Source organism: Lithobates pipiens, unplaced genomic scaffold (assembly GCF_037356315.1).
Source record: "Lithobates pipiens isolate NorthernLeopardFrog02 unplaced genomic scaffold, aLitPip1_a1.2 Scaffold_13, whole genome shotgun sequence".
In the NCBI taxonomy this organism is placed as follows: domain Eukaryota; kingdom Metazoa; phylum Chordata; class Amphibia; order Anura; family Ranidae; genus Lithobates; species Lithobates pipiens.
This window is the reverse complement of record NW_027507718.1, coordinates 169,326,255-169,350,683: the sequence shown is the minus strand read 5'-3', so window position 1 is coordinate 169,350,683 and position 24,429 is coordinate 169,326,255. Positions and strand designations below refer to the sequence as shown.

At 43.8% G+C, this 24,429-nt stretch overlaps 1 protein-coding gene across 15 annotated transcripts in view; it reads right to left on the bottom strand.

Moving 5' to 3' along the window:
• The window catches only part of UNC13A (unc-13 homolog A), a 308,976-nt gene that overhangs the window by 106,152 nt on the left and 178,395 nt on the right, over window positions 1-24,429 (bottom strand). For all 15 annotated transcript variants that reach the window (XM_077475833.1, XM_077475836.1, XM_077475835.1 and 12 more), the window contains 5 exons: window positions 17,823-17,891; window positions 15,753-15,842; window positions 11,786-11,920; window positions 4,420-4,553; window positions 3,844-3,929 (listed from right to left, as the gene is read on the bottom strand). In XM_077475833.1, the coding sequence (XP_077331959.1) occupies window positions 3,844-3,929; window positions 4,420-4,553; window positions 11,786-11,920; window positions 15,753-15,842; window positions 17,823-17,891 (514 nt within the window). The remainder of the gene's footprint in view (window positions 1-3,843; window positions 3,930-4,419; window positions 4,554-11,785; window positions 11,921-15,752; window positions 15,843-17,822; window positions 17,892-24,429) is intronic.

The following is a 24,429-nucleotide window of genomic DNA, read 5'->3' as shown; positions in this document are numbered from 1 at the left end:
AGATCTTCAATCAAACCGCACATACAGATAAGGTAAAATACTTTAACAAACAAATACAATTGTCAAGGTGTATTCTTTCTTATATTATCTAAATGAATTAAAGATTTGTCAGATGGATAAAGTAAACCCCTATATTTACCTCCTCTTGAAATCCACAAAATGAGAATCAGGTGTTTCAAAGGGAATGCTTAGAATCTCCTTAGGAACCACACAGGTGCAACCAATCATAATTAAACCTCAGACATTTACATCTAGACCAGCAATGTACCATTACATCGCGGGACCGCTTTTAACCCCCGCTAGCGGCCAAAAAAGGGTTAAAAGTGCCCGCAAAGCATCAAGGCGCTTTGCAGGCGCTTTCGGCTGCGCTGACCATTGATACACCGCTCCTAAAGCACTGCAAAGATGTTGCTTGCAGGACTTTTTTTTATGTCCCGCAAGTGCACTGCTAAAGTGTGAAAGCCCTCGAGCTTTCACACTGGAGTAACAGGAGAGGTGCTTTTCAGGCGCTATTTTTAGCGCTATAGCACTGGTAAAGCTCCTCAGTGCGAAAGTAGCCTAAAAGTGATAAAAACATAAAATAAAAAGCAACCGTGTAAATAAATACATTCATTAATAATTAAAAAAATAAATAAAATGCCCCCTTCCCCCCATGCACAAAGGCGAACGCCCGCTTTGGTCCTGCATGCACGCAAACAGCGATCGTCCCACACATGTGAGGTATCACCATGAACATCAGATTATGCATAGTATTTCTCCTCTGTAGATCTAAATTAGTAACCTGTAAAGGCTTTTAAAGTGTCACCTATTCATAGTAAAAGTTATGTCATTTGTCGCCGTTGCACGGGCGTGAGTAATTTTAAACCATGACATGTTTGGTATGTATTTACTCAGCATAACATCATCTTTTATATTTTACCCACAAATTAGGCATTGTATTGTGTGTCTTTTTGCATTAGAAAAAAAAGCGTATTTTTTCCCTCAAAAAATTCCTATTGATGTGTCGAAAAAGATTAAAAAAACACGGGTTTTGTGCGAGTCGCCATAGACTTTTATTAGATGGGGCGTTTTTGGTGCGTGCAGGATGCAGGACTTTTGAAAAAAATTCTGTTTCGATTACGGACATTTCTCCAAAGAGAATAAGTTACAATTAGAGTATGTACTGTTACCAACGGGGCTTGTTATCTCCTGGTGACAGTAACATAAAAAAAGTAAAATAATAAATAAAGCACAACATTAAAAAAAATACACAAAGCCCCACATGCACACACATATTACATGCAGTTTTACAATTTTCATTGCTTCACAAAACTTCACAATTTAAAATTTACAATACTTTTAACTCAAGCCTTTTATGCTTTAGATTTAGTAGGAATTTTGTAAGTTATGTTGTGTTTGTTCCCTAATAATGATTATAATGTATTTTTACTGAAAATATTGTTTTGCTAAATATTTGCAGAACTATCACGGAACCTACAAAACCAGTAGTACCATGTTTTATCAGTCCTATCCATTAAGGGTGCACATGCGCCGCCCCCTCACTCTAACCCACCCCATCTGGTAGTATGGATAGATTCATGCATGAATCTATCCATACTACACAGAGGGGGTGGGTGGAGAGAGGGGGCGGCACCCGTGCGCCCTTAATGGACGGGCCGCAATGCTCCAAATGGTTCCAATTTGAGCACAGCCGCATCCATGCAATAGTAAATTATTATTAATTCTTATTAATTACGAAATAATTTTTGTTATATTTCAAACAACTTTATTTAGGAACTTGTCAAGAAAGATACATGAGAAATACTATTTCTGATATAGACATAAGAAAATGTTCACCTGAATTGGTCATTTATGGCCAGATAAAGGGAACACTTATGTACCTGTCAGCTTTCCCTTAAGTCTCCTGTCTAAGCAATGGGTGAGAATTTAGTAGACAGTTACCTTTTCTTCCTATGGCTGAACCATCTGCAGTAGCCATGTAGGCCTACTGTTCTAGCAAGAGATCCTCTTGCACTCTGGAAGAGCCTGAGGTCCCATATTAGAATATTGGACTCATACCTGGGCCTTTTCAGAGGTCTAGCACCAACTGCAAAGTAAACAACGAACTCCCCCTATTCAGGCATCCGGCCCCTTTTCGGATGCCAGGCGCCTGAATTACAGAGGTGGGGGGGGGGGATGTTTTTGAAGCACCTGATTAAAGCCATAGTCTTAAAAAAAGGTGAACTGCGAGCGCAAACTATTGTGCTTGCAGTCCACCCAGGTGTGTTAGCAAAGCAAATAAATATATGCTTTGCTAATAAAGAGCTGCGTCTCAGAGAGCTGCGCCAATCAGGAGGTGCGGATGTAATACCGGTCACCTGATTGGCTGAAAGCAGAGGGGATCCCATTGGGCGCCTAGCAGAACAGGAAGAAGACACGCACGGAGGACACAGGAGCCATCGCCGCACAACCCAATCCACAGCTCACTGCCTGACCCGCTGCCTGGCCCGCCACCATGATGGGGTAAGTGCAGACAGCAGGTGGGGGGGGGGGCACAGTGGCTGAATATTATTGGCACAAAGGCTGCAATTGATGGGGCACAATTGGCTGCATTTGCTGGGCATAATGACTGCATATTATGGGCACCGAGACTGAAATTGATGGGCACAGTGTCTGCATATTATGGGCACAGAGGCTGCAATTGATGGGGCACAGTTGGCTGCATTTGCTGGGCTTAGTGGCTGCATATTATGGGCACAGAGGCTGCAAATGAGGGGGCACAGTTGGCTGCATTTGATGGGCACAGAGGCTTCATATGATGGGCACAGAGGCTACATGTTATGAACACAGTTGGCTGCATATTATGGACACAGTTGGCTGCATATGATTGGCACAGAGGCTGCATATTATGGACACAGTTGGCTGCATATGATGGGCACAGAGGCTGCATATGATGGAAACAGTGACTGCATATGATGTGCAGAGTGGCTGCATTTTCTGGGCACAGTTGGCTGCATAGGATGGGCACAGTGGCTGCCTACGATGGGCAGAGTGGCTGCACATGATGGGCAGAGTGGTTGCATTTGCTGGGCACAGTTGGCTGCATATGATGGCCACAGTGGCTGCATATGCTGGGCATAGTAGCTGCATTTGATGGGCACAGTGGCTGCATTTGATGTTTTTGTTTCAGTATTTTTCAAATTTTTTCAATTAGTTTGCACCCCCACAAAAACGTTGAGCGCCAGCCGCCACTGGTAGGTAGTTACAGTAACTGAATTTCCTGTCATTCGGTAACTGACTGTCTGTATCGGAGGAACGCGCAGACAACTACATTGACAGTCTGCAGGAGCCTGACATTACAACCCACAATCTGCTGATCACGGGTGCAATGCTTTACAGGCTCCTAAAAAATAATAATAAATGTACATTTTTGTATCTGCAAAATGTGCATTTATTTTATTTTATTTTTTAAAGTAGAGCTTATCCTTCAACTAAAGTGCAATAACGAACACTTGTTAGAACATTCTAAATCTTGTAATTGTATTTAATCACAAATGGCACTCCGTCAGCGTGAGAACAGGCGAGGGAGGTGTATTTTTCCTTGTGAGTTATCTGCCTGCCTATTTCTGGATCATCAAATTAAGACTGAAAGTGGAGCAAAAAATTGGGAATTTTCCCTATAGTTTCACTTCTCTAGTTTAGATTAGAAAATTAAAAACAAACCCTTTTTTTGGTGGCACAGGTAAAGGTAACACAAATATTTCTTCAGTTTTCATGGATCAGCCCTGGAACCTTCAGTGATGCTACCAATGTTTCTTCAGCTTTATCGGTTTTAGCTTCAGTGAATTGAGCTCACATACTCACCTTCCATGGCATATTTCATGTCCTGAGCAAACAGACTCCACATGACTTCAGCACTAATCTTTCCAACATTTAATTCCTGAGGGAATCTGAAAATATTTAAGGAAAGGTCAGCATAGAGTATGATTTGAAAATAATACATATAAAATTAGCAGTAGAAATGAAAGGAAACTCTCTGGAAGAGCTAGAACTGCCAAATGTCAGAAAAATCTATGTACACCATCAATATAGATGTCTTTATTATGCTAAGATTGGGCAAACACCAAAAAGTCATGGATGCACCCAAATACACCTAATATATTTCAGCCAAATGAGCAAATAGCCAACACTTTCATTCATGAAGTGGTAATATGGGCCTTACATTTCTCTGTGTGGTTTAGGTTTATATAGCAACATACAGTATGTATGGTTTTACTGGGTTCTCATTGACAATGTGCACCATAGTCCATGCTATAGAACAATCACATAACATATCTTACCATCCCACATATCTTTTCTATAGCCTAATCACCGCACTACTTCACACATATAAAATAATGGGTAGCAAATAACAAAAATAAGGTAATCTTTCAAACTTACTGGTTTAGACATGGTGTGTATGAATTCTTATCCTCTTCTATGATAGACACTATCAATGTAATTAGTTTGGACCAAAAATCCAAATTCTTGATACTTGGCCCCTGCTCTTCTGGGGGCACCTCACCCTTTTTAGTCTATAAAAGAGAAAGAAGGTAACAGCTAACAATGTACCTTGTTATTATGGTTTCATCAGATATGCATATCACAGTTAATAGTTATTGGACCTTGAGTGTACCTGTTCGGGAGCACAGACATTGGCCAAAATTAATCAAATAGGGTTTGCACACTTTATTGATAAACATTGTTACAAGTTATTTAGACTAAGGCTCGGTTCACACAGCGGGCGGCACGACTTGCAGCGCCACGACCTGCCGCGACCTGCACACGATCAGCGGCGACTTGCAAAACGACTTCTGTATAGAAGTCAATGCAAGTCGCCCGAAGTCGCCGCAAAAGTAGTACAGGAACCTTGAGTCGCTCCTATTAGAACGGTTCCGTAGTACAGAATGGAGCGCGACTTGTCAGGCGGCGAAGTCGCCTGGACAAGTCGCCCCTGTGTGAACCGAGCCTAAGGGCGTATCTATAAAGTCGTGGATGTAACATGATCATTCCCTGAAATTTAAAACACATGCACCTGCAAATTCCCCTGCTCAATGTCACCTTTGTTGCTTTAAAAATGACAAACTTTTGTGATGTGTAGATTAAAGAAACATAATTTGATCAGCACAAGATATCAGCTAAAGCAACAAAAATTAAAACATAGTAAATTTCCCCATCAAAATACAAAATAGATTTGTATTTTAAGGGTAAAATAAATCATATGTGTTTTAATTTTTGTATGCACAATAAAACTGTGAAAGAGATAAACCTCTCTGTATACCGTATATTTTGAATATATTGAGAAATACCCAGACAGAGTATTTCTGTATTTTTTTTTTAATATTGGATAAGCCTGCATCTGTAGTCACTAGACCAGTGGTTCTCAACTCCTGTCCTCAGGACCCACTAACAGACCAGATTTTAAAGAGGAAGAAAACCCTGGTGGGTTTTACTTCCTCTTTATTTCCCTGCAAAGGTAAAGCATAATGGGCTACTATGCATCGCATAGTAGCCCATTATGTGTCACTTACCTGAAACCAAAGCCAGCGATGTCACCATTGTCCCCACTAACATCTTCCGGAGCCGCGAACTCCAGCTCTATGACTGGCCGCAAACTCTGGCTCGTGTGCCGCCAGTCACGGCATGACCCCTATTAGAAACGGCGTAGTCACCGAGATGTTATCCTGAAACTTACCTGGGAGTGGGGCAATATCCCAGTCGGTAACGCAACAGTGGCAGTGTTCCTGAACTTTTCTGCGGAAGTCCAGAAGAAGAGAGCGAGGTTCACCGAGGCGAAGCGCCAACTTCGTGTACAACATCTACCCTACGCGATGCTCTTCCCGTCACGCCTCCGCGTGATCTGCGATGGTAAGGCGTAATTCTTCAAAGGACCCGCAGGCCATTCTCGTGACTGGAGCACCGTGGAGCTGCTGGCCCAGCATAGGCCCGGCCGCAGGTTGCCAGAGATCTTCGCCGGAGGATCGGCCCCCTGCTTGGCTCACATCCCTTACATGTTGCCCGGACACGTGAGTTTTCCGTCTACACGTCCCCTGCCATTGCCTCGCTCCTCTCCTGACTTTTATCGAGGCTCTAGACTGACTCTGTACCCCTGCATGTGTGAGGCAAGCTTTAGCCCGCTCCCCCCAACAACACGCTATGCCTGCATGCCTCGGACGGCTCACGTGCACTCACCCCCCTTGTGACTGGACACCCCCCCCCTAAACTTGCTGAGTGCTCTTCAGTTTGTTCGCCCCTTTGATCTCATGGATCACCCCAAGACGCTGGTGTATCTGCCACAACTAACAACTTCCCATACGCTACCGTTTCCCTGGCCGGCCTCTGCCCCTCTGTTCATAGAGGCGGTCGGAGTGTTGAATCTGCCTAGCCGGTCCAGAGTTGTTGCAGTATGTTTGTTTATTGTTGATTTATGCATATTTTTACTTATTTTTGACTACATGTGGATGCACGTTTTGACTTATGCTGCATTTTCATCCCCTCTGTCATATCTGTAATCGCTGCTGTGTGTGTTCGCATCTGCTAGGCTCCCCTCTAATATATGCTGTCCCTGCGCCAGCTATAGCTCCTCAGTGTTGGCTCAGCATTATCCGAGCGGCTTTCCCGTTCTCGGGGGGGGGCTCAGCAGACAAATTTGCTAGAACAAGGTGTGTTCTGGGTGGGTCCTAAATATTTCTGCTGTTTTTATTACCCTCAAACCCGCGGGGGACCGGCTGCATACACTTCCCTCCCATCTGCACCATGGCATCCCTTAAAATTATGACATGGAATGTTAGGGGTATGGGGGATAGAGCCAAACGCACAGCAGTCCTATCTCACATTAAGCCCCAGAGGGCAGACGTCTCAATTTTGGTGGAGACCCACCTGGTAGGTCAGAAACAACTGTGTCTCAAGAGATCCTGGGTGGGCTGGCTCTACCAGGCCCCACACACCACAAACTCCTGAGGGGTTGCAATCTTGGTCGCCAAAACTGTACAATTTCAACTCCACACTCTGCAGTCGGACCCCCAGGGTTGTTCATTGTTCTTGCATGCTACCATCGGGGGCCTGGAGAATCTTCCTCCTGGCTTTCTATGTCCCTCCACCCTTCACCTTTGCTATGTTGCAGCTGGGGGTTGCATTTATGGCCCAATACCCGACGGTGCCGGCCATATGGGCAGGGTACTTCAATACGGTCATAAACCCCCCCGCTTGACAGGTTGAGCCCAAATGCCCCTTCGGCCCCCCTGCCCGGCATTACTAGATTCAGGAAATTTTTTATGGAATTTGCCCTCACAGACACATGGAGACACAGACACCCCACACAAATACATTTCTCATGTTTCACACCCTCTCGCTCTGCCATGTCCCATATAGATTATATCCTCCTCTCCTCTCCCCCACCTCCTTGACGTGGGATTCGATGCCAGGGTACTCTCTGATCACTCCCCTTACTGGATTAAGCTACGGCTACCAACTCCCCCTGGGCTCCGCATCTGGAGGCTAAACCTTTTTTGGCTCACCGTCCTATCTGATTTGGACTTCATCCAACTCGAATGGGAACACTATTTCCGCACAAACATGGGCTATGCCTCATACGGCTCTGTATTGGAGGCCTTCAAAATACATGCCCGCATGATTCTATCCATGCGCATCTCCAGGTATAAGGCAATCTCTAAACACTTGCTTAGGCAGGTAGAGGAGCGTCTATGCGTCCTTGAACAGACCTTCTAAAATGACCCAACAGAAGCCAATGCATCTCTTCTGCGGTTGCAGACCAGGCTCACAGATCAACTTCATCACGAGAAGGCCAAACAGGGTATCTTCTTTACCAAACAACGTATATTCGAACATGGCGAGCGTGCGGGTAAACTACTGGCCTATATGGGCCACCTGGACCATAAGCCCCCGGTGGTGGCGTCTCTAAAATCTACATCAGGAGCTAGGATCACTGACCCCGACCTAGTGGCGGAGGAGTTCAGGTCCTTCTACTCAGACCTGTATTATTCTACCGCGCATTACACCCAGGACGAACTCATAGCATTCCTTCGGAACATTCCCTTCCCCACCCTTATCCCCCTGCAAATAGCTCAACTCAAAGAGCCCATCACCATCGACTGTGTAACGGAGGCTCTGACACAACTCCCCACCTCCAAGGCACCTGGATCCGATGGACTCCCTTTAGAGTTCTACACCCAGTTTGGTGAGAATCTAATCCCTAAACTGAATCGACTATACACACATATATTCGACACTAACACACTCCCTGCGTCCATGGGCAAAGCCCTCATCGTCCTCATACCCAAGCCCGGCAAAGACCCGCAACTCCCCGAATCATACATATCTCTACTTCAATTTGATGTTAAGATCTTGGCTAAGATTCTCGCCCTGCGCTTAAACAAAGTAATTCATAGTCTAATACATCCTGATCAGACCGGGTTCATGCCCCATAGGAACACGGCCTTCAATTTCAGGAGACTCCACATGAACCTCCAAGCCCAACACACAGACATCGGATCTAGAGTGGTGGTTAGCCTTGATGCCGCCAAGGCATTCGACTCTGTGGAATGGTGTTACTTGTGGAAATGCCTCCACAGATTTGGGTTAGGACCTAAATTTATTAAGTGGCTCAAGCTACTATACCAAGCCCCCACAGCACGTATCCAGGTAAACGGTAGGATTTCCCCTTCCTTCCCGCTCTCCCGTGGCACACGTCAAGGCTGCCCCATCTTGCCCCTTTTATACGAACCTGGCTGTGGAGCCTCTGGCTATAGCCCCCAGGAACCACCCGGGCATTAGAGGCCTGCGCTGCGGTCAGCTGCACAAAGTGATCAGCTTGTACGTGGACAACATGCTTCTCTATCTTGCTGACGCCGGCCCCTCACTACAGACATCCCCACAAACCATCATGGCCTTTGGAGCCTTCTCCGGGCTCCAGATCAATTGGTCTAAGTCCCAGATTCTCCCCTTAGACTTAGGGGCCCCCACTGCTGACCAAGCGGCACTCCCATTAATTAGAGCGAACTCCATCAAATATCTTGGGGTGCATATCTCAAGATCCCTCCCTGACTACCACACTCTCAATGTCGAACCGCTTTTTGATATCCTGGGTAGTCCAAAACGCAAGTATGGTCCCGTCTCCCCCTTGGGGTGATGAGCCGGGTAAATCTGGTCAAGATGATACTTCTCCCCAAGCTTCTCTACATCTTTTGGCAAGCACCACTATACCCCCCCCCCCCCCCCCCCCCGTATATTCAAATCAATAGAATCTATCCTCAACACGTTCATTTGGGGCTCATCCCAGCATAAATTGCCATTGCGTGTCCTAAAATGCCCAACAGATCTAGGTGACACTGCACTCCCTGACCTCTTCCTCTACTATATAGCGTCCCAACTCTCCCACTTCTTTCACTTCAACCAAACAGATAGGGTCCACTACTCCACTCTAGTTTGTTCACAAACCCCCGGCCCACTGGCTCACCCCTTCCAGATACTATTTTGTGGCCCTCAAATCCCGTTTCGCACCAAGGATAGGCACCCCATGCTCTTCCACCACTGTAAAGTCTGGCAACTTGCCAATGTGCCTGGGAGGGGCCCCCTCTCCTCACTCCCACACACCCAGAACTTGCCCTCATCCCAGATCACGGGCTGTGGGTTGATAGGGGTGTCATATACTTGTCACAGGTGGTGGCCAACGGGGTGGTCAAATCTTTCCAGACCTTCAAAGATGACTTTATGCTACCCAACCACATGCTGTTCCGCTACCTCCAGCTTCGACACGCGCTCAATACCCAATTCGGGGATCATATCCCAGCACTCGAGACTTCGCTGTTGGTGGACCTGGTTTTAGGTAAAGACCCCAATAAATTAATCTCACTGATATACACATACCTCTTGACACCCACCGTCACGGCCGTGGCTAATCAGGTGCGCACCCGGTGGGAGAATGACTTGGGTGCGGTGTCGGGTGGGGACTGGGAGGAGGCCATGGCAAATTATAAGACTGTGTCGCCCAAGCTCTCGGATCGCCTCACTCACCTTTACATCCTCCACAGATCATACCTCACACCCTATCAAGTCTCCAAATATAGGACTGAACACAATCCCAACAGTCCCAGCTGCAACTCCCCAAGCGCATCCTTCTATCATCTACTCTGGGCCTGCCCGTCCATAGAGGGCTACTGGACCCAGGTGGTACGGTTCCTTCCCGATTGCATGGGCTCTCCAATATCCCTATGCCCTCGACAATGTATCCTGGGGCTCCTCTCACTCTCTGAAGGGGAAAAATACCTGAACATTTTTCTGCAGGAAACACTGTTCCTGGCCAGATTGCAGATTGCCAGGACGTGGATGAGGGGACCCCCCCTACACTGCAACAATGGATTAGAGCAACCAATAATGCCCTCCCCCACAAGAAACTACTTTATATTCATACGGGTTGCCCCAGCAAATATAATAAAATTTGGGATAGATGGCTGGAAGACGCCTCCACTTGCAATGTCGAGAGCTAGACAAACCCCATATTGGTAAACCCTGTGGACCTCTTGTGCGCCTCTCCCCCCCTCCTCACGAACCTTGTATCAATATTCTACTCTGTGGATCATGCAGCACTGACTTTTCCCAGTAATATGTTATATGCCCATGTATGTCGAATTAACAAATTTGTTGCTGTAGTGCCTGCTGCACTGAACCTCTGTATGTGTATCCTACCTACTATGCTCAATAAAAGTTTTTTTTTTTTTTTGAGAAACGGCGTAGTCATCGGCGCTCGTCTTTTTCATAAATGTCTCCTAAACCGTGGAGGTTAGGAGATATTTCCAGCACCTACAGGTAAGCCTTAATATAGGCTTACCTGTAGATAAAAGTGGTTGTACAGGGTGTACAACCACTTTAGGTATTGCCTTGGGGAGAAACAGACTAGAATACCGCAATTACTGAGCAGCAAATTATAACACCTGTGATGTATTTTGGTTATATTGCAGACCTGGCCCCTTAGTAGGTCCTGAGGACAGGAGTTGAGAACCACTGCACTAGACTCTATTATCAGCTTTTACAAGTAAAGCTGGACATAGATGGTTTTGTATTTTTTTTTCCAGTGGCCTAGCAAAAAACAAAACAAAAAAAAACCCCATATGTCTCCATCCACCTAACTTGTCCCCACTGCAGAAATATTGTATTCTGCCAGCAGGAACCAGACTACACTGACCAGCGGCTGCAGCTGCTAATTGAGAACATTTTTCCAACATGCTCCTTTGAGAAAAGTCAATTAAACAACTGACTTTTGTTAAACCCTGTTCCTACTGAACCAGCCAATTTTAATCAGTGTATAACCAGCCTAAATGATGTGCTAGTATATGTAACCAGCAATCACAGAGCACTTTTCAGTTTAATGCTTACTAGGGCTGGTATCATTAAAAGAAGTCGTAGTGCTCCATCACTATGAATTTGCTGAAATCTTGGTCAAAATGTGGGTGATTTAAGAGGGGACCGTATACTCCCTCATTACTATGGAGTGCCAAAGATTGGTCAGTTTAGGATGGCGGGCATCCACTCATAGTAGAGGAGAACAATGTGTTGTAGATACATGCTAGCAGCATTTTTTCTTGAGTTGACAGGGTCACTTTGCAGCAGTTAACTGCACATATCTTCAGTTAGAGAGTACATGACTCATAGCACTTCGAGCTGTTTTCATAAAAGCAGATTTGGAGGTTATTTTATTTTTTAAACACACAGGCATTCAACAATGAAGTAGTAACTGTACGTAAACAATTACCGGGTCACTTTGATATTCTCGGCTGTAGAGTTCATGACAGTTGTTAAAGATGTATTCATAAGTAGAGTTGAGACAAGCCTTCACACAGTCTTTCACTACCTGGCTTGCCCTGGGAGGACTTTGTAACTCTTGCACCTGAAAAATTTAAATAAACATTTCAGAGACTTTATAAATCATAAATCTATATATATATAGGCAATTGGCTCCTCCTCTCCTCACACAGAAGTCATCGCTGAGGAGAGGAGAGCAGATCACTGCAGCCGGCTGATGATCAGTGAGTATGAGCTGTTTTTTACAGCTTTTTACTCACTGATCACCAGTCTAGTGTAATACACAACACACCACACAGTGTAAACACAGTCCCCACATATGTCCCCATAACACACATGTCCCCAAAACATACGTCCCCAAATAATAAAAACACATGTCCCTAATAATAAAAACATGTCCCCCACATATGTCCCACTAAAATCACATGTTCCAATGATTATCTGCACACATATATACGTGATCACCTGCACACATCTGTACATGATCATTTGCGTACATATGTCCGTGATCACACAAACCAATTATTATACACTTAACGGAATTTTTTTTACCAAAAACATGTAGCAGAATACATTTTGGCCTAAATTTATGACAAAATTTGATTTTATTGGATTTCTTTTAAAATAGAAAAAAGAAAATATTGTTTTTTTTTCCAAATTTCCGCTTATATCGCAAAAAATAAAAAACGGAGTAGTGAATAAATACCACCAAAATAAAGCTCTATTTGTGCGAACAAAATGATAAAAATTTCATTTGGGTACAGTGTAGCATGACTGCGCAATCGTCACTGAAAGCGTTAGAGCGATGAAAGCTGAAAATTGGGCTGGGAAGGAAGGGGGCGAAAGTGCCCTGTATTGAAGTGGATATATATATATATATATATATAAATATATATATATATATATATATATATATATATATATATATATATATATACATATATATATATATATATATATATACATATATATATATACACACACATACAGTGCCTTGCAAAAGTATTCGGCCCCCTTTAACTTTTCAACCTTTTGCCACATTTCAGGCTTCAAACATAAAGATATAAAATTTTTATTTTTTGTGAAGAATCACCAAGAAGTGGGACACAATTGTGAAGTGGAACGAAATCTATTGGATTTTTGAAACTTTTTTAACTAATAAAAAAATGAAAAGTGGGGCGTGCAAAATTATTCGGCCCCCTTGCGTTAATACTTTGTAGAGCCACCTTTTGCTGCGATTACAGCTGCAAGTCGCTTGGGGTATGTCTCTATCAGTTTTGCACATCGAGAGACTGAAATTCTTGCCCATTCTTCCTTGCAAAACAGCTCGAGCTCAGTGAGGTTGGATGGAGAGCGTTTGTGAACAGCAGTTTTCAGCTCTTTCCACAGATTCTCGATTGGATTCAGGTCTGGACTTTGACTTGGCCATTCTAACACCTGGATACGTTTATTTGTGAACCATTCCTTTGTAGATTTTGCTGTATGTTTGGGATCATTGTCTTGTTGGAAGATAAATCTCCGTCCCAGTTTCAGGTCTTTTGCAGACTCCAACAGGTTTTCATCCAGAATGGTCCTGTATTTGGCTGCATCCACCTTCCCCTCAATTTTAACCATCTTCCCTGTCCCTGCTGAAGAAAAGCAGGCCCAAACCATGATGCTGCCACCACCATGTTTGACAGTGGGGATGGTGTGTTGAGGATGATGAGCTGTGTTACTTTTATGCCAAACATATAGTTTTGCATTGTGGGCAAAAAGTTCGATTTTGGTTTCATCTGACCAGAGCACCTTCTTCCACATGTTTGGTGCGTCTCCCAGGTGGCTTGTGGCAAACTTTAGACGAGACTTTTTATGGATATTTTTGAGAAATGGCTTTCTTCTTGCCACTCTTCCATAAAGGCCAGATTTGTACAGTGTACAACTGATTGTTGTCCTATGGACAGACTCTCCCACCTCAGCTGTAGTTCTCTGCAGTTCATCCAGAGTGATCATGGGCCTCTTGGCTGCATCTCTGATCAGTCTTCTCCTTGTCTGAGCTGAAAGTTTAGAGGGACGGCCAGGTCTTGGTAGATTTGCAGTGGTCTGATACTCCTTCCATTTCAAAATGATCGCTTGCACAGTGCTCCTTGGGATGTTTAAAGCTTGGGAAATCTTTTTGTATCCAAATCCGGCTTTAAACTTCTCCACAACAGTATTACGGACCTGCCTGGTGTGTTCCTTGGTCTTCATGATGCTCTCTGAGCTTTCAACAGAACCCTGAGACTATCACAGAGCAGGTGCATTTATACAGAGACTTGATTACACACAGGTGGATTCTATTTATCACCATCAGTCATTTAGGACAACATTGGATCATTCAGAGATCCTCGCTGAACTTCTGGAGTGAGTTTGCTGCACTGAAAGTAAAGGGGCCGAATAATTTTGCACGCACCACTTTTCAGTTTTTTATTTGCTAAAAAAGTTTAAATTATCCAATAGATTTCGTTCCACTTCACAATTGTGTCCCACTTGTTGGTGATTCTTCATAAAAAATTAAATTTTTATATCTTTATGTTTGAAGCCTGAAATGTGGCAAAAGGTTGAAAAGTTCAAGGGGGCCGAATACTTTCGCAAGGCACTGTACATACATACATACATATATATTAATACACACACATATATATATATATTTACATACATACATACATATACACACACACACACATACACATATACACACACATATATATATATATATATATATATACATACACACACATACACATATATACATATATATATATATATATATATATATATATATATATACACATATACATATAATAAATATCATACCAGCCCATATACCCACAGTTGATCCAGAGGAAGGCAAAAAACCCCAGCAGAGCATGATCCAATTTGCTAAAGCAGGGGAAAAAATTCCTTCCTGATCCCCCGAGAGGCAATCGGATTTTCCCCGGATCAACTTTACCTATAAATGTTAGTACCCAGTTATATTATGTACACTTAGGAAATAATCCAGTCCTTTCTTAAAGCAATCCACTGAGCTGGCCAGAACCACCTCTGCAGGGAGTCTATTCCACATTTTCACAGCTCTTACTCTGAAGAAACCTTTCCGTATTTGGAGATGAAATCTCATTTCCTCTAGACGTAAAGAGTGCCCCCTTGTCCTCTTTGTTGACTGTAAAGTGAATAACTCGACACCGAGTTCCCTATATGGACCCCTTATATATTTGTACATGTTGATCATATCCCCCCTTAATCTCCTCTTATCAAGAGTGAATAAATTCAATTCCTCTAATCTTTCCTCATAGCTGAGTTCCTCCATGCCTCTTATCAGTTTGGTTGCCCTTCTCTGCACTTTCTCCAGTTCACCGATATCCTTTTTGAGAACTGGTGCCCAAAACTGTACTGCATATTCCAGATGAGGTCTTACTAATGATTTGAACAGGGGCAAAATGATATCTCTCTCTCTGGAGTGCATACCTCTCTTAATACAAGAAAGGACCTTGCTCGCTTTGGAAACCGCAGCTTGGCATTGCATGCTATTATTGAGCTTATGATCTCCCAAAACCCCCAGATCCTTCTCCACTATGGATTCCCCCAGTTGTACTTCCCCTAGCGTGTATGATGCATGCATATTCTTAGCCCCCAAGTGCATAACTTTACATATACAAGCATTTCATTCAGGAAGGGTTGGGAGAGAGCCTGTCTGGCAACACATTTTTTTTTTTTTTATATTTTCTTGCTGTATTGGGTCCATTACAGTACATGTTATAGGCAAACATCAAGAACACAGTACTTTGAAAACACTTCTGACATCTGAGAGAAAATGACTATGTTAATGAGCCACTTAAGAAGCTTATATCATAATAAATAATTTGATTAAATGTATTATTATTCCAAATGATTGTGTTCACCTTCATTCTAAAGAATGTAATACTGGTTAGTAGATCCACAGTGGATTTTAAATCTTGAAGTCGTTCTGGGCTGCTAGCAGGAAAGTTATTCTGCCAAACCAAACAAAAAACAGAGAAAGAACAAGGTTAAAGCATGTTCTAATGATTTGTATAATCTGCAAATGTCATCTGTTTTATTTAAGAAGTAGTACACCAGTTACAAAGCTCCTTAGCACCTTCTAAGCAAAAAGACATGATAGTTACATTCTGCTTGTATGTCTGACATATAATTGCTTGGGTATAAGAGTTTTACATAAAAGTAGATTGTGTCCCTACTTATTTCTTATAATATGATTCCACTAAGAAAACTATGTACACCATATAAAGCAAGTAGGAGGAAGCAAGGCTTAGCACCAAGTTAGAAACACAACCATAACTTAACCAACATGAGGCATTATTTGAAAGTGAATTCACTTATTCACAAGTGACGCATTTTGTGTCCCAACAACTCCATTTCCCCTTTGGATATCCATCAACTGTTTTGAAAACTTAAAGACAGATATGGGAAACAGCCTTCAACATTCCAGAACACTTTAAAAAAAAGTGGGGTTGGATGGCTAGGCACAGAAAGGGCTAGATGGTAGGCACAGGAAGGGCTGGATGGCCAGCCACAGAAAGGACCACACTTCTACTATACAGCAGCAATCTTGAAAATAGGGCAACACAATGGCTTAGTGGTTAGCACTTCTGCCTAGCAGCACTAGGGTCATCAGTTTGAATCCCAGCCATGACAGTGCCTGCCTGGAGTTTGCATGTTCTCACTGTGCCTGCATGGGTTTCCTCCCACACTCCAATTACAGGCTGGTAGGTTAAATGGCTCCTGTCCAAACTGGCCCTACTATGTGTGTGTGTATACATATGCATGTGAGTTTGGGACCTTAAATTGTGAGCTCCTTGAGGGTAAGGGTCTGATGTTGGCACTATATAAGTACTTTTTTTCTTCTTCCAATGTGATCACTACAAGGAGATGTTTTTATTGATGCCCATTATTCCGATAGCTATGTAAGTTTTCTACCCTTTAATAAAATCTGTGGCCAGATGGTTTTACACTATGCAGAGGTCTCTTGTTTTTTATAGATGTCGGAGTTTATAATTTGACAAGTGGCCTGGCTGGTGTCGAGAACCTTGCGGTCTACCCTTGGATATCATACCTGTGACTACCATCCCGACAACCATTACTAAATGCTTGGTTAAAAATGTCTTATGGTAAGCGTATTCAATCTCCTCATCTGGGTGGTAGATACACGCATTGTGGTGACTCCTTAAGTCAACTTTTGGATTTCTATTCCATAATCACCATTGAACATGAACTTTTGTCTTTTTTCACAATTTTGGACTATTTAATAGATGGCGTTATGCCACTTATATTTTTTCATTTTGCACTGTGCACTTTGTTATGTCATTATTGTCAATGATGTCATTATTATTGGCTGTTTAGATATATTTAGCGCTGAATATTTTGTACCTTATGAAATGAATGTGAAGAATGCCACCGCTGCAATGCTGACCCCCTGGTTTTTATATATTCAGAGTTTTTCCACCTGGCACAAGATTTTACAGCAACTTAATTTATTGAAAGCTTTTAAAATCTGTGACTTAGAGAGTATTGAAGACGTAAGCAGACATCTGCTTAAAGTGGTTCTAATGGCTGAAGTTTTTTTTTACCTTAATGCATTCTCTGCATTAAGGTAAAAAAAAAAACTTCTGTATGCAGCTCCCCCCCTCAGCCCCACCAAATACTTACCTGAGTCCAATCTCAATCTAGCGATGTGCAAAAGAACTGCAGGTCTCATTACTCATAGGCTCAGAGACAGCAGGCAGAGCTATTGGTTCCCACTGCTGTCAATTGCAACCAGTGAGGAAGGAGCAGGGCCACGCCGCACTCTATGTGTCAATGGACAAACAGAGCACGGCTCGAGAGCGAGCACACACTAATGCCACCATAGCAGGAGCCTATATTAAATCTGCAGAATAGAAAAACAGATCACAGTTTTACGAAAATAAATCTGAAGGAAGGTACTGTTTTATTACCCGGTACATGGAAAGATCAATACGCAGGGAGTTGTGCAGTTGATCTAGCAGCTTTACAAATCTCTCCTTCTAAAAAAGCAAAAAAAAGAGACCACTTAATCTTACTGTAATTATGGCATAAATTAAAATAACATAAAAATGTACATTAACTCTGTTGTATGCTGTATGTCTCATTATATTGTTTTGATTTTTGGGTCTATAAATAAATAATTTGAAAAAAGAATGCACATTAACATAAATCATCACATAAATGCCAATTCACAAAATCATAATACACAAGTTATTTGCAAATTTTTACTGTCATCTTTCTGTTTTCCTTTCACTAAAGGTTTTATTACAAGGATCTGTTGAATGTATAGTGAATCTCATAGATACATAGTTCAGCTGAAAAAACATCCATCAAGTTCTAAAACAAGAAAAAAGTGTTTCTACTATACTACATTGCCCACGTTTGGACTAATACCAAATATTGGCTGTGATGTGATAGTTAGTGGCCTAAAAGTAATGCCCCGTACACACGAGCGGACTTTTCAACATCCAAAGTCCGTCAGACCGAGTCCGTCAGACTATCCGATCGTGTGTGGGCTGCAACGGACTTTAGCTTCGCAAAAGTCTGACGGACTTTAGAAATGAAGCATGCTTCAAATTTTCCCGACGGAACTCCGCCGGACCCGGTCCCCTTCGAAAAATCCGCTCGTGTGTATGCTACTCCGACGGACTAAAACCGACGCTAGGGCAGCTATTGGCTACTGGCTATGAACTTCCTTATTCGAGTCGGGTCGTACGTCATCCCGTTCGAATCCGTCGGAGTTTAGTGCGATCGTGTGTGGCCAAGTCCGTTCGGCCGAAAAGTCTGTCAGAACTCCGGCGGAATTCCGGCGGAACTCCTTTGGAAGTCTGTCGGACATAAGTCCTCTCGTGTGTACGGGGCATAACAGTCAATAACAGAATTCAGAGCATAAATCATGTATTGAGCCTATATACCTTAACTTATACTCTAGCAATCTGTAGGGAATCAAGTCAAGCACTTTAGCAAAGTCCAGGTATTCTATATCCACATCCACCCCTTTGTCTAAGTCATAGCTTCCTCATTTTAAGGCCTCGTGCACACTGGGCATACAAAATGCTGTGTATACAAGCATTTGGAATATTTTCTTTCAGCCCGTGACCTCGGCTGGAGATCGTTTCATTTAACTAAAATTTTTATATAGGGCTTATTATACCACTCAATATGTAGCAGTAATTTATCCCTCTGCATCCTCCTTTTGCCCCTGATGTGGTATACCTGAGGCATCATTTTTGCATATGGTGTGGTCTTCTCCTTCTCTCTCGTTCTGGGTGTCAGTTTTGGCTAATCTCTTTAGCCCTTGAGTTGGACCTGAAGAGGCTTTTATTGAATATTTTTTATGACTTGATTTTGGGACGTTATACTAAGTTGTTTGACTGTTATACCACTTGTTATGTGCGCAGGAAGAAACTGCACCGTTGACAGTCTGCTGCCCCACTAACTTTTAGTGTTGCTGCCTGGCTGTCAGAGAACTCACCATGCGAAGATCCGTCCCCGTGTAGCAGCAGCTCACTTTCGACCCAAGGATCATGCGCGGTGTCCCCGTCGGAGGCGTGCGAGTTCCGGTACGAACGGACGCACGCCAATACGAACACATGGACGCACTCGCGCCAACCGAACGTGTGTACGTAATTACGCACGCACGGCCACGTCCACCAATCCGGGCACATCTCACCCTATATAAACAGGATCCTGACGTGATACCAGTGCTGGATCGTCTTCAGCTACTCCTGAGACACCCTGACCATTGTTCCTGTGCTCTTGTTCCTGTGACCTTGTTCCTGATACCCATTCCTTTGGATACTCCTTGTTTTGATCTCCTGGACTACCTCTGACCTCGGCTTGGACTTTTGACTTTGGCTTGCTTCCTGATTTTGTACCTCATTGCTAGCACGTTACCAGACCCTTGCTCGTCCTTGACTACGCACCTGCCTCTTGTTCCTTTACCGCATTGCCTGCCAGTTGCCGACCTTGCTTGTTCCAGACGCGCAGTGTTTCCTGTATACCTGCTGAACCTCTGATGTCTACCTCCGTGATCAACCAACACCTCTTCCTCCGTGAGGTCCCAGCGTCTCCAGGTCTTCAACTTCCACCTGCAGGCACCTGCACCCTTTCGCTGTCTTCACGCTCCCTGTTACCACCTCCAGGGGTGTGGAGACTGGAACCGTGCAAGAGGCCACCCTCAACAGTCTGACTCCGCTGTAAGGTACGTGACAGTACGATCCAGCACAGAATGGAGTCCGACAGGGGGGCCTCACCCTTGGAAGCCTTGTGCCAACAAATTTCCACCCTCACCCAAGCAGTCCAGGGCCTGCAAGATGGTTATCACCAACTCGAGCAGAGGGTGGAGTCATTTACACCAAGCACCGCTGCTCTCCAAGGGGCCACAGCATCCCGATCCTCCGTTCCGACAACATCCGCATCTGCACATACAGTAGTGATGCCACCCCCAGAACCTCGAGTTCCTACCCCAGAGAGGTTTTCCGGAGATCGCAGCAAATTTCGCGCCTTCAAGAACGCCTGCCAGTTATATTTTTTGCTGCAGCCTCGTACTTTTTCCCTGGAAAGCACAAAGGTGGGATTCATTGTTTCCTTACTTCAGGGCGAACCCCAAACCTGGGCCCACCGCTTATTGGAACAGGCCAGCCCTCTGCTTGATACCATGGACTCTTTTTTAAATGAGATGGCTAAGTTATATGATGACCCTCAGCGTGCCACAACTGCAGAGGCCAGTCTCCATGCCCTTCAGCAGGGTCGCAGACCTGTAGAGGACTACGTAACGGACTTCAGGAGGTGGAGTTCTGATACTCAATGGAACGACGCCGCCCTCCGTTATCAGTTCCGCATTGGACTATCCGAGGCTCTAAAAGACGAGTTGGCCCGTATCGGAGTTCCCAGTTCTTTGGAGGACCTAATACAAGTGTCAATTCAAATTGATCGTCGTCTCAGGGAAAGGAGATCTGAGAGAATCAGCCAAATTCGTCCCACATGGATGTTGCCTAAAATCCCGAATCATCCTCCCATTCCTTCATCTCATACACCTGTTACCACTTCTGAAACTCCAGAACCAATGCAAATAGGCTTGCTTCGTTCGCCGTTATCTGGGGAAGAAAAACAGCGCCGTCGTCAGAACAACCTCTGTCTCTATTGTGGAGAAGCTGGTCATTATGCAAATACGTGTCCAAACAAGACTCGTAAGTTCCACCCTTCATTTCTTGAACCCAATGCTTTGCCTTTAACAAAATCCATTCACATCGCTGTTCCCATTTCCTTACAGCTTCCAGAAGGAACACTCCAGGTTCAAGCTATAGTTGACTCTGGCACCTGCAGCTGCTTCATTGATCACGCTCTGGTCCTTCAACATAATATACCTCTGATATCCAAGCAACGTCAACTCTCCATACGGTTGGCGGATGGGTCAAACATTAAATCTGGCCCCATCACCCATGAGACTCAACCACTATCCGCCAACATACTACCCAACCATCAGGAACTACTCCGCCTGGACGTTATTTCTTCACCTCTATTTCCGATCATTCTGGGGATGCCCTGGCTACAAGCCCATAATCCTCAAATAAACTGGGTGACTGGTGAAGTGGTTTTTCAATCCGCCTACTGCCTTCAGAACTGCCTCAAGATCTCCCATCACTTGGTCCCAGTTCTTGCCTGCTCAGAGCCCGCATCCGAGGCTCAAAGACTGGTCCCGGCTACTTATCACAGTTTTCTAGATGTTTTTGACAAACAAAAAGCTGACACTCTTCCTCCACATCGGGTTTACGATTGCCCAATTGAATTATTACCAGGAGCTGAAATTCCCTTCGGAAGGATATTTCCCTTATCGGAACCTGAACTTCTGGTCCTCAAAGAATATATTGATGAGAACCTCAAGAAGGGGTTCATCCGGCATTCCTCCTCTCCAGCTGGTGCTGGAATATTCTTTGTGGAGAAAAAAGATCATTCCCTCCGCCCATGCGTGGACTACAGGGACTTGAACAAAGTAACGATTAAAAATCGATATCCCCTTCCATTGATCCCGGAATTATTCCAGAGACTTCGATCGGCAAGAATATTTACAAAACTAGATTTGCGAGGGGCCTATAATTTGATCAGAATCCGTGAAGGGGATGAGTGGAAAACGGCTTTCCGGACACGCTTTGGCCACTTCGAGTATTTGGTCATGCCATTCGGACTCTGCAACGCACCAGCTACGTTCCAGCATTTTGTTAACGATATTTTCAGAGACTTTTTGGATTTGTTTGTGATCGTTTATTTGGACGATATTTTGATATTTTCAGACTCCTTAGAAACACATCGTAACCACGTAAAACAGGTTCTTCTCAGACTGAGGCAAAACGGACTCTATGCCAAAGCCGAAAAATGTGAGTTTGAGCGCCAGACCATTCACTTTCTCGGCTTGGTGATATCGATTGAGGGTGTGGAAATGGATCCTCAGAAGGTTTCAGCCATCTTATCCTGGCCACCTCCAACCGATAAGAAAGGGGTACAACGTTTTATTGGGTTTTCTAATTTCTATAGAAAATTTATCAAGAACTTCTCCAGCATTATTGCACCTATCACACAACTCACAAGAAAACAAAGTCGGTTTCAATGGACTGCTGCAGCTCAAGCTGCGTTTGATAAATTAAAAGGACTGTTCACATCTGCCCCAATATTAAAACATCCTCACCCTGCTCTGCCTTATACCCTGGAAGTGGATGCATCAGAAAATGCTGTAGGAGCCATTTTGTCCCAACGCCAAGGGCCTCAGTCCTTAATGCATCCTGTAGCTTTCTTTTCCAAAAAACTAGGTGCATCGGAAAAGAACTATGATGTGGGGGATCGGGAACTTTTGGCAATAAAATCAACTTTAGAGGAATGGCGGTACCTCCTGGAAGGGGCAACACACCCAATATTGATCTTCACAGATCATAAAAATTTGGAGTACCTCAGAACGGTCAAACGTCTCAGGCCTCGGCAGGCAAGATGGGCTCTTTTCTTTTCTCATTTTAATTTTCACATAACTTACAGACCAGGATCCAAGAACAGTAAACCTGATGCGTTATCCCGTATGTTCACAGAAACTGAAGTCTCATCTCCTCCAGACACTATCCTGCAAGCTGGAAATTTCTTATTAACACAACCTAGTTTCTTATCACAGGTTCGTCAGTCCTCCCAAGGAACATTAGTCCCTCCAGATACAAACCTCCAAGAGAAGGATGGTCTCTTCTGGCTGAAAGACAAACTTTTCATCCCTCAGGATCTTCGCACTTCTGTTCTACAGGTTTGCCATGACTATCCTCTGGCTGGTCACTTTGGGGGTCACAAGACTACGAATCTAGTTCAAAGACACTTCTGGTGGCCAAATCTTGCAAAAGACTGTAGGGACTATGTCACCTCTTGCCCAACTTGCCTCAGGAATAAAAATAGCAAGAATAAAGCATGGGGACTGTTGAGACCACTACCCATTCCCGAAAGACCATGGGATAAGATCGCAATGGATTTCATTGTTGAACTTCCTCCATCTGAAGGGTTTTCTTCCATTTTTGTGGTAGTGGATCGTTTTTCTAAAATGTCACACTTCATTCCCATGAGAGGAACTCCATCTGCGACTGAAACAGCCAAAATATTAATTAAAGAAATTGTTAGGCTCCACGGAATTCCCAGTGATATTGTCTCTGACCGTGGAGTTCAGTTCACGTCAAAATTCTGGAAATCCTTGTGTGAGGCACTAGGCATCAAATTGAATTTTTCTTCAGCCTATCATCCCCAAACCAACGGACAAACGGAACGTACTAATCAGACGTTGGAGCAGTATTTACGTTGTTTCACTTCCTTTTCCCAAGAGGATTGGGCTTCATTATTACCCTTGGCAGAATTTGCATTCAATAATTCTACTCACTCTGCCACAAACCAGTCACCATTCTTTTCTAACTATGGTTTTCATCCTTCTTTTCTGCCAACATTTGTAGTGGATTCTCCTGTACCAGCTGTCCAGGACAGGCTAAATTTCTTTGTTGCCAACAATCAGGTACTTAAGGAAACCATTGCCAAAGCACAAGAAGACAATAAAAGATTCTTTGATAGAAAGAAAAGGGGAGAATTGGATTTAAAGGTTGGTGATTGTGCATGGCTTTCAACCGCGAACCTAAAACTGGCATGTCCCTCTAGAAAATTGGGACCCAGATATTTGGGACCTTTTTCCAATTAAAAAGAAAATCAATCCAGTGGCATATGAACTTGAACTTCCTGACTCATTTAGGATCCATCCTGTGTTCCATGCTTCTTTACTTAAACCTGATGTACCCAATTCCTTTCCAGGTCGTGAAATAGGCCCTCCAGAAGCTGTGTTGGTAGATGGGCAGGAGGAGTTCGAAATCGAAGCCATTTTGGATTACAGGAAACGCCAAGGACAAAACCAATATTTAATTAAATGGAAAGGCTTTGGTCCTGAGGAGAATTCCTGGGAACCCGAAACAAACCTCCATGCCCAGAGGCTCATACGGGCCTTTCATCATTCTCAAAGTGTGGTTCGAAGAGGCA